This window comes from Penicillium arizonense (assembly GCF_001773325.1).
Source record: "Penicillium arizonense strain CBS 141311 chromosome Unknown PENARI_contig057, whole genome shotgun sequence".
In the NCBI taxonomy this organism is placed as follows: domain Eukaryota; kingdom Fungi; phylum Ascomycota; class Eurotiomycetes; order Eurotiales; family Aspergillaceae; genus Penicillium; species Penicillium arizonense.
Window position 1 is genome coordinate 18,537 of NW_019173334.1, and position 14,461 is coordinate 32,997.

At 47.3% G+C, this 14,461-nt stretch overlaps 5 protein-coding genes across 5 annotated transcripts; 3 read left to right on the plus strand and 2 right to left on the minus strand.

The window, feature by feature from the left end:
* Positions 1-1,373: 1,373 nt before the first annotated feature.
* On the minus strand, positions 1,374-2,706 carry PENARI_c057G02841 (NADH:flavin oxidoreductase/NADH oxidase; the record flags this gene model as incomplete). Its single annotated transcript, XM_022637502.1, has 2 exons — positions 1,374-2,471; positions 2,536-2,706. 2 exons carry the CDS (start codon positions 2,704-2,706, stop codon positions 1,374-1,376), a joined length of 1,269 nt encoding a protein of 422 aa, XP_022482640.1.
* Positions 2,707-4,669: 1,963 nt separating this feature from the next.
* PENARI_c057G02824 (alpha/beta fold hydrolase) lies at positions 4,670-5,524 on the plus strand (the record flags this gene model as incomplete). The annotated part of the gene is made up of 1 exon (XM_022637501.1): positions 4,670-5,524. The coding sequence occupies one exon, from the start codon at positions 4,670-4,672 to the stop codon at positions 5,522-5,524; it is 855 nt and encodes a 284-aa protein (XP_022482638.1).
* A 1,250-nt stretch (positions 5,525-6,774) lies between these two features.
* PENARI_c057G01839 (uncharacterized protein) lies at positions 6,775-8,300 on the minus strand (the record flags this gene model as incomplete). The annotated part of the gene is made up of 4 exons (XM_022637500.1): positions 6,775-7,338; positions 7,391-7,827; positions 7,876-7,965; positions 8,021-8,300. The coding sequence occupies 4 exons, from the start codon at positions 8,298-8,300 to the stop codon at positions 6,775-6,777; spliced, it is 1,371 nt and encodes a 456-aa protein (XP_022482634.1).
* Positions 8,301-8,773: 473 nt separating this feature from the next.
* On the plus strand, positions 8,774-10,309 carry PENARI_c057G06894 (uncharacterized protein; the record flags this gene model as incomplete). Its single annotated transcript, XM_022637507.1, has 7 exons — positions 8,774-8,785; positions 8,829-8,888; positions 8,939-9,196; positions 9,297-9,346; positions 9,710-9,759; positions 9,949-10,022; positions 10,085-10,309. The coding sequence occupies 7 exons, from the start codon at positions 8,774-8,776 to the stop codon at positions 10,307-10,309; spliced, it is 729 nt and encodes a 242-aa protein (XP_022482637.1).
* A 3,281-nt stretch (positions 10,310-13,590) lies between these two features.
* PENARI_c057G01523 (uncharacterized protein) lies at positions 13,591-14,461 on the plus strand (the record flags this gene model as incomplete). Its single annotated transcript, XM_022637499.1, has 3 exons — positions 13,591-13,789; positions 13,946-14,289; positions 14,357-14,461. The coding sequence occupies 3 exons, from the start codon at positions 13,591-13,593 to the stop codon at positions 14,459-14,461; spliced, it is 648 nt and encodes a 215-aa protein (XP_022482643.1).

The following is a 14,461-nucleotide window of genomic DNA, read 5'->3' on the forward strand; positions in this document are numbered from 1 at the left end:
GAATAATCTATTCCAGCTTGTTCCATAGATGATTTGTCGGTATCAGGTGCCCCACAACGAAGTGAGCGGCATTCGAAATCCACTTTAGGAAAAGATAGAATTCAATAATAATCTTTTTGTTGGTATCACCAGCTAGGTACTGTGTACACAGTTAAGTGAACAGTGTATATGCTTCCAAAGCAAAAGTCAATTGATTCATGTAAGATAGATGTTCCTCCTTCAAGTCAGGTCAGGTTCCAAGATATCCCTTAATCCCATGCGCCGATACTGGGCAGTCACAACAGCGGAGCCGCAGCTCCGCGCAAGAATGCGTACACCAAGCAAGGGATGTTATCCCTTGGCTGACAGAAGGATATATCCCGACACGTTTACTGCAATTTTTAAGCTTTGTTTAACTGCTCGACTACAGAGTAGCTACCTAGCCAATTCGCTAGTGACCCGTCATGATGGAGATATATCCTGCACGGCTGAACCTCGGGTCACTCTGGGGAGGAGCAGCATTTTCAAAGCAAAAGAAGTAACTAATTGAGAACAAGCAAAGTTTTCGCTTGGGTTTGCTGTACATTGTTGCTCTTCAGTATGCTTTAGATCTAGAGAGTAGGTTGGCAGATAAACCAATCTTATTCCGTCGACTGATGATATTCGTGCGATCTGGTCAGAATTGTGGAAGGATGTATTGTCCGTCATCCCACAGGTTTCGGCTCCTATCATCTTCTGGAATGCTGAAGCAGCTGTTCGATAAATATCTTTGAAAATCGGTGACGTCAGCCTGAAGGCGAAATTTGCAAACAGCATAAACGTCCATTAGGCCCAGACAGGCCTTGAGAGGCTCTTAAGTTCATTATCGGGAAGTGTTGCGCCCAACAACTACGCACAATATATATATAGTTCTGGTGGCCTTCATCTAGCGAAGCGCGTTGGATTATGTTGAAACTGGAGATACGATGAATGATGCTAGTACGCATATAGGTCAAGAGCTAACGAGGTGGTTTAGGTCTGATCTCTCCTCCATGAGAGAGAGATCCTATTTAATGAGAAGCATTTCTCCTGAACTATACTCTACATGGTAGGTTTAATGCTGATCATGAGCTTCATGCTCGGCGAAGCAGGCATTTCATGCCTGGAGATGCCCGGAGAGGCCATGAATCTCAACAGATTAAATACCACAACTCACGAGACCAGATACGCATTCATATTTTTGGTCTAGTTAAGTAAACCAACTCAGCGATGGGCCAGACTGTTGATATTTCTAGGAAGATTCGTGCCAAATGCACGTGTAGGCTTTTTGGCTGGTCTGGATTTCCTCAGCAAGGGTAAACAAAACCGTCCTTCCTTCCGCATTGTAATCCTATATGCCATACAGGGATCATTATTTAGTCAAAGATCGATGCCTTCAACGAGTTCGGCTGAATATACTCTGACGCATTGCGGAAGCTAGTGAAGCCCCAGCGGATCTGCGCAGCCATGGCAATCTCAGTGTCCAAGTCCTTTGCGAAAGCCCAAGCCAAACCACTGTCACGCTGGAAAGCGCGCCCGACCAAGATGACATCAACACTATCCTCATTGAGGACCTTCTCAGCAAGAACCCCGCTGTTGATTGTACCAACTGCAGAGACAAGCATCTTCTCTCCAACAGCCTTCTTTACAGCTGCCGCGAACGGCACCTGGAAGCCAACACCGGATGTCACTTTCTGAGCGACGTGGACACCACCGGTGCTGATGTCAATCAGATCAATTGCACCCTGCACAGCCAGAGCCCGAGCAAACGCCACGGTATCCTCCAGCTTCCAGCCCTTTTCCTCCGGCAGGCTGTTTTCCAGCCAGTCGGTGGCAGAGACACGCAGGAAGACGGGGATATTCGGTCCAACGGTGTCACGGGTTAGCTGAGCGATCTCCAGAGGCAGACGGATCCGGTTCTCAAAGCTACCCCCATACTCGTCGGTGCGCTTGTTGGATGCAGGGCTGAGGAAGGAAGAGAGCAGGTACCCATGGGCATTGTGGATCTCAATGAAGTCGACGCCAGCAGCCAAGGCTCGCTTAGTAGCAGCCGCCCAGGCGTCCTTGACTTCTTGAATATCCTCCTTGGTCATCTCCTTAGGAACAATATCACCCTCAGCGAAGGGAATAGCGCTCGGGGCCTTGACATTCTCCGTCCAGCCACCCACCGCATTGGTCGCGGGAACACCGCCCAGCCACGGGGGAACAGTCGAGGCTTTACGACCGGCATGGGCCAGCTGAATACCGATCTTCTGGCCCTGGCCGTGAGCAAACTCAACAACCTGCTTCAGGGGTGCAATCTGGGAGTCCTTCCACAGACCCACACAAGCGGGTGTAATACGACCCTCCGGAACGACCCCAGTGGCTTCGATGATGATCATTCCCGGACCACGCTGGGCGATGCCACCATAATGAGCCATGTGCCAGGCAGTCATATGGCCATCATCGGCGCTATATTGGCACATAGGGGCCACCTGGAGATTGCATGGTGAGTACAAGTTTCGAGAAGAGCTACATGAAACAGCGGAGAGCACGTACGCCTAGGCGATTTTGGAATGTCTGGCCTCGGATGGTCAGGGGATGGAAGAGCTTAGGAATGGGCTTGCCGCTTGTCTGGGGGTTGCGGGCAGTTCCTGCTGGTGGACTTTGAGCCGGAGTGAAGAAGGAGATGCCCTCAGCGGCTTTGATGGGGACATTGGGCCAAGCCATGGTGAATAGCATGCGCGAGAGGGAAAGGCGAGAGGGAAAGAATGGGGAATTTGCTGTCGAAAAGAATCAACTGGCTCTGATCAAATGTACTTCATCGACTATATACTTCTCTTCAAAATGGTTTCTAAGCCCAAAAACATTTTGTTCGGCCCGCAACTGCCCCGGCAACTTCCCCGGCAAGCCAGGTCAGCACTACAGAATGATGCTTGGTTTCTAAGCAGGCCTTGACCAACCCGTGGTGACACACACGTAGGTCTGAGTAAATTTACAATCTCATGTTGAGTAATCACAAGATTCAGATCCGAGGTATCTCACATCTTTCTCGTCCGTTGGACCCCTAATACCATCCCAATAAAAGCTTCGCTTTTTCTGTTGGCACAGGGCTCAAAAAATAAACGCACCACGTTTGGTCGTGTTAGATTGAATTCCGTTGGTGACAAGGACCTTTCTACTGGGGAGAGGGGCTTGATTACCCAGCCACCGAAAATATGAATGAGGGTGCAGAAGAATTGGCATTTTGGCGGATTGGTCCCGTGTAGAATGGTTAGTACGAATGGGTACAGTTAATCGTAAGTTCATTAATCAGCCGAGGACTGACCACAATTCGGATTATTAAACATGTAGCTTTCTCGGCCATGATATCAGGCAATGGAACTGAGTGACAAGGGACCATAGAACCTTAAGCCCATTCCAGGTCATGCTACCAAAAGCGCCGACCCTCGATCTCTCATTTGGAGGTCTCCACATGGTCAGTTTCATGACGGACAACATTGCAATGATTGGGAACTGCTTCGGCATAACCAAACCTCAAGAAACTGGAGTCATACAGTCACATTTCACATTTATCTGCACCAGTGCCTAGACACCACTTTATTTCTGCGTAACAATAACTTGTAATCCATTTCTACTGCGTGACGCTTAGTAACTAAGCCCTCTCTGACCTCTGTACATAACGTAGAAATGTCAGTAGGTATAGAAAATGGGGATGTAGGAGTTCGGAGTTCGTCAAAATCTGCTTGATTTTATGGCGATTCGGTCTTGTAGGAGTGTGTATAGGTAGGAAGTAGTAAGCGGTGTAGAGGGGACGGGGTGTGTCAAGTCATCAAGGCCCTATGGTGGCAAATGAATACGGCTACTAGGGCTATGCGAAGCGCACGACGCTCGGGGAAGAAACGAGAGCAATGAAGTGCAACACTCTTCTATGGACATGTATACATAACGTCCCCGGCCTGCAACATACGTTCAGTTCATATGTCTATCTGATACTCTCGCAAATCCGGGTTCTCGACAGAAGATGTCACAGAAAATTATTCCATCTTAGTTTTAGCTACCGCTATAATGCAATGTCCTCCTGTTTCTGGAGAAACAGGATCTGTGGGCTTCAAAGACCGTATTCCGAACGTCCTTGGGAGGGAGCACATACCATTGAATGCTGATTAGAAGAACTATTATTCACTAGCTTTTGGTAAATGGTTCTTTATGCTGTAATCAAACAAAGAGACAGCCGAGGTAGCCTCTTCCGAGCGCTGGGTGTTAGTCGTCGAACGGTCCATAAATAACGATTAGACAACTGCCTTTCGGACTCTAGAAACACGATTACTAACCACTCCGAAATCGATATGCGCCCTCGGTCTGTACCATAAATTCGAACAGTAAGGCGGTATTTACCACCAAGGACAGGGTTATTCAGGGAGCACCTACTCTCTCTTTCGCTCTGTATGGTAATTTATGCGGATCATAATGTCATTTTCATCGGAAATTATTATTATCGCAGCAAAAAGGTTACCATCGGACAGTATTACATATTTACCCCTCCGGGTGGTGAGAACGTCCTATAAATTACCCTAACCTCCCCGGAAAAACTAGCTCATTATACCTCAGATTTAATTCTATACCGAATCTGGACCACTTTATTTCATTGGCACTTCTGTCACTTCTCGTCTTTTGCAAAGTAACCACAATCATGACGTCCCTTCAAACTGTCCCGACCAGCTTTGTCCCTGTCAACGGCACCATGATCGCTTATCGTCGGTTCGGCAAACCCAGTCCCCTGCCGTTAGTTTACGTCAATCACCTAGGTGGAACTATGGATGTGCTTGATCCTCTTTTGTTCAATAGCATTGCCAAGAACCGTGAGGTGATACTCTTTGATAGCCTTGGTATCGGCCATAGTGAGGGTGTCATACCAGACTCAATCGAGGGGATGGCTTCGGTAGTTGTGAAGTTTCTCGACGTAATCAGTGTGCGTAAGGCTGATTTTATTGGATTCTCTATGGGTGGTGGTGTTGTTCAATATCTGGGCTTCGAGTATCCCCAACTTGTCAACAAATTGGTTCTGGCCGGCACCCAATCCGCCATCGGAGAAGGTGTGGCTCTTCCCCCACGAGATGTTCTCGCAAGCGCCGGTGCAAACGGTGATCAGGCACCAACCGAGGATGATTGGATGAGATTATTCTTCTATTTTTCAGAAACCAGCTTGAGCCTTGGCCATGAATGGTATAAGAGAATCCATGAGCGACAACTCAACGATGAAGAGAGAAAAGAATTCCTTGTTGGAGCCGGGCTTCAGTCACAGGTGGCGGCAATTTTCAAGTTCACTGTTGATACTGGTAATTTCGATCGGCTAGCCGATATCAGGGCCCCAGTCCTCGTCACAAACGGCCACGCAGACATTATGACACATACGGCGAACAGCTTCCTTTTGCAGCAGAGGATCACTAGGGCTCAGCTGCACATTTTCCCTGACTCGGGACATGGGCATCTCTTCCAGGAGCCAGAACTCTACGCACAGCACCTTGAGATGTTTTTGAACAATTGAGTGAGGATTCGAAGGCGATATTTTGGGCTGCGCTATCAGGCTTTATACCGTATAGTGTTTATAAAAATGAAGCGCCCTTCGCGTAAGTGGAATGGCGTCGAATTGTCTGACTTCAATCGCCTTCCATTATTCACTGATATAACTCTGGTGCTCCACATATTAAGCCCTTCCCTTCATCAGTATTTTTTTATCTTACGTTTTAATAAGACTCTAGGGATGAGAAGGATTTAGAAGGTGGCAAGAAGTTAGAAGAGATAAGGGCACGATGGCCGTTTGGTGCAGTCGAAAATGATTGGTAATAAAGCCCATAACCAACTACCGTAGGAAGCTGGGCCGCGTTCTTTCTAGCTGCTACCTCCACAATTATGGGGAGCAACCGGTTCATTGTTGGGAACTGGTTATGGCATAGCAATAAAACAGGACAGTATGGCCATAGTGGTGGTATTAAAGAAGCACAAACGAAGTGAATTCAGCTTAGTTCGGCTAGATGTGGATATTGTTGAGGATTACCAAGATATGATGCAGCATTGACGCCGAATATAAGGGCTTAAGTGGAAGCATAGTTATGCGTGAGCCTTGTTGAATTGAAGGTGATGTAAAGAGCTGTGCAAAAACTAGGAGTACAATTTCAGTCTGGCATTTGCCTTGGTCGCTGCCCTGCGTTTCGCCGAAAAGACGTCGAGCATACATTCCGCCTTGCAGTGTGTAGAAACTTTTTGGATCCTTCGATGTGATGTATTCATATTCACGGAATTAAGCCTGTGCCCCCAGGATGTGCACAGTTCGACGCTGCTGCATACCTAAAGCTGTACCGTTCTCCGGCTAGTCTGTGTTGACAGCTATTTCGGACCATTTATATATGTCACTAAAACATTGTTTGTTAACAATGGTTTCCGCATGGAAACTGGTGAAAATTGAAATGACGTTTAGCACATGTTACAGGTTGACATTAGCCTAAGAAACTCATGACCCTTTTATATAATATTCTACCAAACCCGACGTTTCATGACAACTGTACTAACTAATATCAATGCTGCGAAAATATCTACCGTTTGAAAATGGAGTCCCTAGGATCGGGATGCACATGAGTCTTAGTTACCGCTCTGCCGTCACGATAGTCATCCAGCAGGTTGTTGACTTTCTTCGCGTCAAGTCCGTCCATGACTTCAAAGTCCAACGGCTTCAGCTCGCCCTTCTCGATCCAACCTGGCAACTCCATCCAGAACTTGGCAGCCAGCTCTTGGTGCAGATCACTGACTCCGAGAATATGATTTTTTCTTGAAACCAGCGGTCTTTGTAGCTGCAATTACAGGATCAGGGTCTCCATCAACCAATGTTGCCAAAGACCCTTTCTTCGTGGTCGACAGAAGCGAGAGTGCCAGCTGGTGGCTAACACCACCCAAGAAAGCACCGTTAACCGCGTCAAAGGCGTACAACAAGTCATCGCCAACCAGCGCACGGATCTGATCTTCCACATCCGCTGCCTCCCGATCTATGATATGAGTAGCACCAAAGTCACGGAGGGATTGCCCCCCATCGCTGCGGACCTTGGCTGTTGTAATAATCTTCCCAAAGCCTGCAAGACGAGAGAACTGAAGGGCAAATTTCCCACTGTTAGAGCCGCCTCCAATGATGAAAATCGCTTCATTCGCGTAGTCCACACCGTGACCCAAAAACTTTGGTGCTAGATCGAATCCCGACGAACTGAATAGGGCGATAAAACTCGCAAAGGCATTGATGGGGAATGTCGCTGCCTGGTCAAAGCTGATATGGTGTGGTATGTGAGCAGCATAGGTCCGCATCCCAGCCATCGACTCTCTTGTAAGCGGCAGGCTTGATCTGCCCCTCCCGCAACAAGCGCGGTACGTGTTCCCAGAATGATTTGCACAATTTGGCGTGTTGATGCGGGTCACTGAGAATATGCCAGATCTCGTAGCCCGCGCTCTTCTTTTCGACTTGAGACTCGTCCATAGGGCCAATAGGCAATAACCGAGCCACTTTGCCCTTTCGGGTAGACGAGAGTGCGTTAATGCCGACTATCTGAGTGGCGGGAGGGTTGACAGTGTCGTAGGCGTAGAGTAGGTCATCACCTACGATCTCGCGTATGCGAGAAACGGTTTCGCTCGGGGTTCCGTGCCGGTCGATAACGTGCGTCGCACCATATGATTTGAGTTCTGTCTCGTCTCCGCCGACAACCACGATACGCCCAAATCCTGCCAGGACAGCGAGCTGAACGCCAAATTTACCACAGTTGCTGCCACCGCCTAGCACTAAGATTGCACCCCCCCCCTCTGGGGCTGCAACTGCAGCCGTTGATGTCTAAGGGGCGGGAAGTCCGAAGAACGACGGACTGAAGAACGCAATGACAGTCGCTAGGACGTTCGTCGGCAGTGATGCAACGTCATCCACAGTGAAGCCATCCGGGACCTTCGCAATAAAATCTGTCGAGGACAGCATACTCTTGGAACCCATTTTGAATGTACCCCGGCAAGAAACCGGCCTGTCCAAAGACCTTTTCCCCGACAGAAAAGCCTGTCACGTCGGAGCCAACAGCCACTATTTGTCCTACCACGTCGTTCCCGGGGACGGCAGGCAGGTTCTCAGCAATGAATAAACCGGTATCGCGAGCTTTCTGATCGTGAGGGTTCGGACCAGAAACCATAACCCGAATTTGCACTTGCTTTGCTCCCGGCTGAGGAACCGGCCAGTCGGTAGTTAGGGTGAGAGGCTTCCCCACCGCTGTAACAATGAGAGCCTTCTGTGTCGGAGGGACCATAGTCGTGTAGGACTTATATGTCGCTAAACCCTGAACCCGGGAATAGCGCTTATATGTATGGCAAAAGGCTGGCGTTTGCTTTGGGCAACAGGCCACTTGAGGTAATGGCAATGGCCTAACCGACATGATGAGTAAACATTCTCGACGGTTGACATCACCGATTTAGGCTAGCTAACCTTAAATGCAACAGCTAATAAGCGTGGTTGAATTCGTCATTATGAGCATGACAGGTCGTCCCCGAGGCTTCTGAACCCTACTCATGACGGTGTTAACATATGGAAGAAACAACGATGACTAATAGTAAATGAGACCAGAACTGATTGCCTCCTGCAATTCCGTACTATCCGGCAATTTAAATCTACCTAAGTTGTCGTGGGGGTATGGCTGCTCACCCTTTTGGTCAATCATCAGCACTTCATCGCGATCCATCTTGTATCCTGAATCTACCATAATTTTCTCCGTACGAATTCAATATGTCTTTTGCCGTACTTAATCAATGACGCAAAGGGCTACGTCTCTGCCTCACAGCGGATCCCTGTAATTGCACGACCTTTCGTCAGCGAAAGAGCCAAGAAGACACTGGATCTTGTGGGTCCAATGCTTTCCCTTCACCTTTGGGCAGACTAAGTGTCATACAGGTTGAGAACTTCGTGGAAGAAGACTGCATTCCCGCGGATACAGTATTTGCACAGCAACTAAACGCAAATGGCTATGATACCAAATATCAATTTAGCACTCATCCTACCGTTCTCGAGGACTTGAAACGGAAGGCAAAATCTCTCGGACTATGGAACTTGTTTCTGCCAAAAGCACACTTCAAGGAAGGTGCCGGGTTCAGTAACTTGGAGTACGGTTTGATGGCGGAGCTTCTGGGCAAGAGCGATATTGCTCCTGAGGTATGTGGAAAGTTGCTCGTCGAACCCAGGCCTTATTGTCTTTTGAAGTGAAATTTTATCATATTTCGGGGGTCTTGTACACTTTTGTTGACTCTGGTAGGCTTGCAATTGCAATGCGCCTGATACTGGGAATATGGAAGTGCTCGCCAAGTATGGCACGGAAGCTCAAAAACAGAAATGACTCGTACCTCTCTTTAAATGAGGTCATCCACTCCGCCTTTTTATGATAGAACCCCAGGTCGCTTCGAGTGATGCGACAGACATTGAACTTACGATGCGAAAGGAGGGCAATGACTATATTCTCAATGGAAAAGTGAGTCCCACCTTTTCGAATCAATACATTCAGCTAATTGGAGTAGAAATGGTAAAATATTGGATCTTCTCCTTCCTCATGGCAAAATCCCGTTTGCAGATTCTTGCTCATTTGTCCCCAGTTTAAACACTCCCAGCTAAAGTTAATATCTTCATTTGTATACAACCTTAATTAGGAAACTACTCACGACCCGATTCTAGGTGGAGCAGTGGTGCTGGTGACGAGAACTGCAAGATCTATATTGTGATGGGTAAATCAGATCCCTCAACCCAGACAAGTACAAGCAGCAGTCTGTGATCTTGGTCCCGGTAGACACCCCTGGCGTAACCTGTTAATCATGTGCTCGCTGTTATCGGATTTGATCATGCTCCCCACGGACACGGACATATCACTTTCAACAATGTTCGTGTCCCTGCAGAAAATATGATCTTACGTCCAGGCGGCGGTTTTGAGGTTGTCCAGGGTCGTCTCGGACCTGGACGTATTCGTCATGCAATGCGTTCCATCGGTGCTGTTAGTCTAATCTATCTTCCACTTCATTTCCCGTTTCTACGATTAGCACTAACTATACTCAGGCCGAAAAAGCGCTCGAGTATATGCTTGCGCGATTGAACAACCCAGCAAAGAAGCCCTTTGGGCAGACTCTCTCTTCTCACGGGATTCAACTTGAGCGAGTAGCCCGCTCTCGCATCGAAATCGATACAGCCCGCCTTTCTGTACTGAATGCCGCGATAACAATCGATGAAATGGGTGCCAAAGCTGCAATGAAAGAAATTGCTAAGTACAAGTACCTTCAATGATGCTTGAGGTACTAGATCGTGTAATGCAGGCGTACGGAGCTGCCGGAGTATGTCAGGATACACCACTCGCGGCCATGTGGGCAAACGGACGTACAATGCGCATCGTCGATGGCCCTGACGAGGTGCATGTTTTGCAACTGGGAAAGAACGAGAACCAGAGGGGCAATGCGCTAAGACAAAGGATAGATATGCAAAAGGCGAGAGCTAAGGAGATGCTAGCGAGTTATGGATTGAACGAGGTGGACTTTCTGAGCTTGAATCGCGCGTACGGCCAACCCAAGCTCTGAGTGTCGCTTGTGGGTTATCGACTTCATATTTTTTACTTTTGAAAAAAATTCCATATCCTTCAAGCACCCGGATTCATTCCATTCAAATATCGCAGTAGGAATTTGTAGGAAATAAGATCAATGCTTTCTCTGATCTAGATAGGCCTTCTTGGTCTTTCAAGGAAATTATTAATGGCCATTGGAGCGGACATAAGTTTTAGAACACTTTGTAGAAGCTTCCTCGCCTATCAAAACTTCACTTACCAAGTTGCTGGGGTTCGACGCCTTCAGAGATACGGAATTTGCAAATGTGACAAATAGAGTGTATCCTGATGTTTACCACGAGTGTAGAAACTCCCATGGTTGGTACAATATAATAAGAAGAATCGTGCCATATACAAACCAAACCATGCTCATCCTCAATAACTCTCTCGTAAGTCCTGGGTCGTTGTAAACTAAGCTTGAAAACAACATACTCATTCATTTGGCTGAGCTACCTAGCTTCACTTCAGTTGGCGCTTGAACTTTGTGTAATTCACGAGGGTGTGTTACAAGAGCTCATGAGTGGATAGAAATTGATGAAGATTGTTCGCTTAAGGATGTGAGGTCATAACCAGTGAGGTCTATGAAGCGCTCAGAATGCGAGGGAAAAGCTTTTGGTTAAATTCACAAATAGCGATCTTTGTACTATTCAGGACCCGGCCTAAGTAAAAATGCCCCAATGCCTGCTTTGAAGAATTATTAAAGGTCCGTCTTGGTCAGGCTAAAGAAATATCCATCAGACATGTTGATTATTGTCAAAAGTAACAAGAACAATTGAGGACGCTGATAGGCTGAAGATGACTCCTTTGACAACTTCGCTCACCACAACTCCTTCTGGCTGTCCAGATTTCAGTTCAAAGCTCTGACTAGCCCAGGTTCCGTCCAGTCAGTTGCCTGACTCTAAAGCATATATATTTGTCTAAGTGATGATTCAAATTGAACAGCAGATAATGTAATTTTTTATTGAATTCTATACACTTTGCTCTTGCAATCTACTGAGATTTGGTTTTTGGGACACAAGCATTCTTCTTCTCTTAGCTTTGTGATGCGGTGGCTGAAATTGAACCCACAAACTCGACAATATCATTGAGAATCCTTTGGGAATGAGTGATGATAAGTACTGAGAACGGCATTTATTAGTTATTTTTTCATCGATGAAAGAGGGTGTGGGGAGGAGGCTTTCGTACTATGACTTGCGTTCTCGTACAAGTTTATTTTTGCTCTGGGGATCATCTGTTTGATGCGATCTATGGTCGTTTCCACGGGGGTCCCAGCATCCGAGTCACCGTGTAGGAGTAAAAAAGGGACGTCGGATTCTTGCCCCAGAGCTGCTAATTTTTCACTGAAGTCGTAGTGAGTGAAGATTTGCACAGCGCGCTCAACCGCAATAGCTTCCGCGGCCTCAGCCATCCGCTCAAACCGCTCAAGCGTCTTGGCAGGGACTTGGTTATTACCAATACCCAATGGCCCTTTGAATGAGTCGGCAAAAAAGCCAACACGATCCTGACGGATTGCACCTATGACCTGGTTCCACATTTCCAAAGGTGTTGCTTGAGGGAACTCGGGCGTAGCGACAGGATATGGAAGAGATGTATTTGTGAATACAAATCCCTATTGATTTAAATAGCCGTCAAAATCAATTGAATCTTTTCTCAAGGGGCGGGGAAAATCAACAGGGAGGAGTAACGACAATATGCAGCACGTACTTGGCAATGTTGACGGACATAATCACTGGACGTGTATGCCAAAAGCGATTCCCCACCAGCCATGCTGGCTGCAACGAAGATGAACTTTCCCACTTTGATTTTTTCGAGAAGATCGACAACATCCCTTCCGAACACTTCGTAATTGATCTCAGTTCGGTCTGGTTGCAGACCATTCCAGTCGCTCCGCCCGAAGCCCCGTCGATCTGGAGCGATACAGCGGAATCGGTAGGTCTCAGTGAGTTGTACCATCAAAGGCTGCCACATTGCTGAGGACAGCGGCCATTGATGCAAGAAAACTATCGCTGGCTGTTGCTTATCGCCATGTTGGCTGTCTGGATTATATGGTGCAGTGACTGAAGAGGGAATATAGTCCCGAAAGAAAAGCTCTGCGCCATCGAAAGAACTCTGAAAACGGGGCATCTTTCTTGGTCTTGGTGTTGCTTGGCCTTTATCGACTTATGATGAGGTCATGATATCATCAAATTTGATATAGAGGGGTCAACTAGCATTTTTATAAGCCCGTGGAGCTCATCTGACTAATACATCTGCCCCATATGATCTGACGTTTCGTGGCGAAACCACCACTATATTTGACTGATAAATCAATGATCAGTAATCACAACAGATAGGCCGAGAAACTAGCGTCGATCTGTTTTATTCTCGGTTCCTTATTACTCTGCCAGCTTGTTACTAGACCAGCACGCAGCACGGTTTTGATCACTCATCAAAAGAACCACATTTATAAGCGATTCTAAGGAGCCATCGAGAATTATTACGAGACTGGTGGGGGCCGCGGGGCTGTTTTACAAGTTTGCTCTCTGATACTACCCCTGCACAAACTTACCAGACACACACCACCGCCACTCTCACGGAGAAAAGGTCTGGGTAAGGTTTGTGGATTACTCAGATTTCTCATCAATTAGATAGGGCAACCCCGTTCTAAGGGGTGGATCGCTTTTTTTGGTGCGGGAATTTTACCGGAATTACCCTGTAAGGCACGAAAATTTTCAACGATGAGAGCTTACCTGATTATAAATGCGAGCGGATTTCGGCTTCGGCCTAGAGGTTCTGTTGAGAGATGACGTAACCTATGACTTTTTTTGGGACGAATTGTGAGTTTCGGCCGTTAGGTTTTTGAATGATTAGTATGAGGCGGGAGAGAGAAAGTGGATGAGGGAAGATTATATATAAGAAGTTCAATTCCAAGCTCTTCATCTCACATACAATTTCTTATCCTTCAATTTCCCAACTAAACACAACAGCAAAAATGGCCTTCACCGAGTTCGTCGTCCCAACATTGAAGACAGATCCCGTAACGGAAGCAACATTCACCACCGAGATCGCACCCTTTCTCATCACAATCCTTGATACACATGTCACTCCTCCCAAGTTCAAATACTTCGGGAAGATTCTCCTCGAGAATGGCAATGATGTGTCGGGGGACTTTAGACTTTGTGTTGGCCTTGGTTCGTCATTTCCTCTTCCTTCTCCCTTTCTCTTTCCCTTTCCTCTTTCCCTTTCTCTTGCTGTCATCGCCTCCGTCCCCGTCCTACTGCCATCTCTTTCCCTCCTCTTAGCGCTCGCGCAAATTCGAACATAGTCTAATGCTGATGCTTCGACAGAGTGGGAAGACGCCTCACATTTCAACACCTTCGTCGCATCAGAAAATTTCCAGACCTTCAAATCCATCGTGAAGCCTCACTCTGTTGCACCGCCAGTCCCACAGCTATATAATACCGATTTCGAGCCGAGTGAGGTGTTTGGGAGTGCGTTGACGGAGGTGTGGCAGGTGAAGATTGGGGAGGGGGATGGGAAAGTAGTGGAGGCGAGGGGGGCGTGGGAGAAGTTTGTTAGTGCGGTTGCAGAGGCGGGTGGTGTGAATGGGAATGGGAATAGTATTCAAGGGACGAGTCTAAATCTAGAGGAGAAGAGGTGGGTTGGTGTGTTGGGGTGGGAGAGTAGTGAGGTGAGCTTAAAATATCTTTTGATTTTGTTGGTGGGTTGAGAACAGTTGGCTGACTTTGAGATTTTAGATCAGAGAGAAAGTACTTGGGAGTGCAGCTGTGAAGGAAGCGGGGAAGAGCCTTGATGTATTGGTGTGGAATACGTTCGTTACTGCATTTGCGAAGCAACTGTAG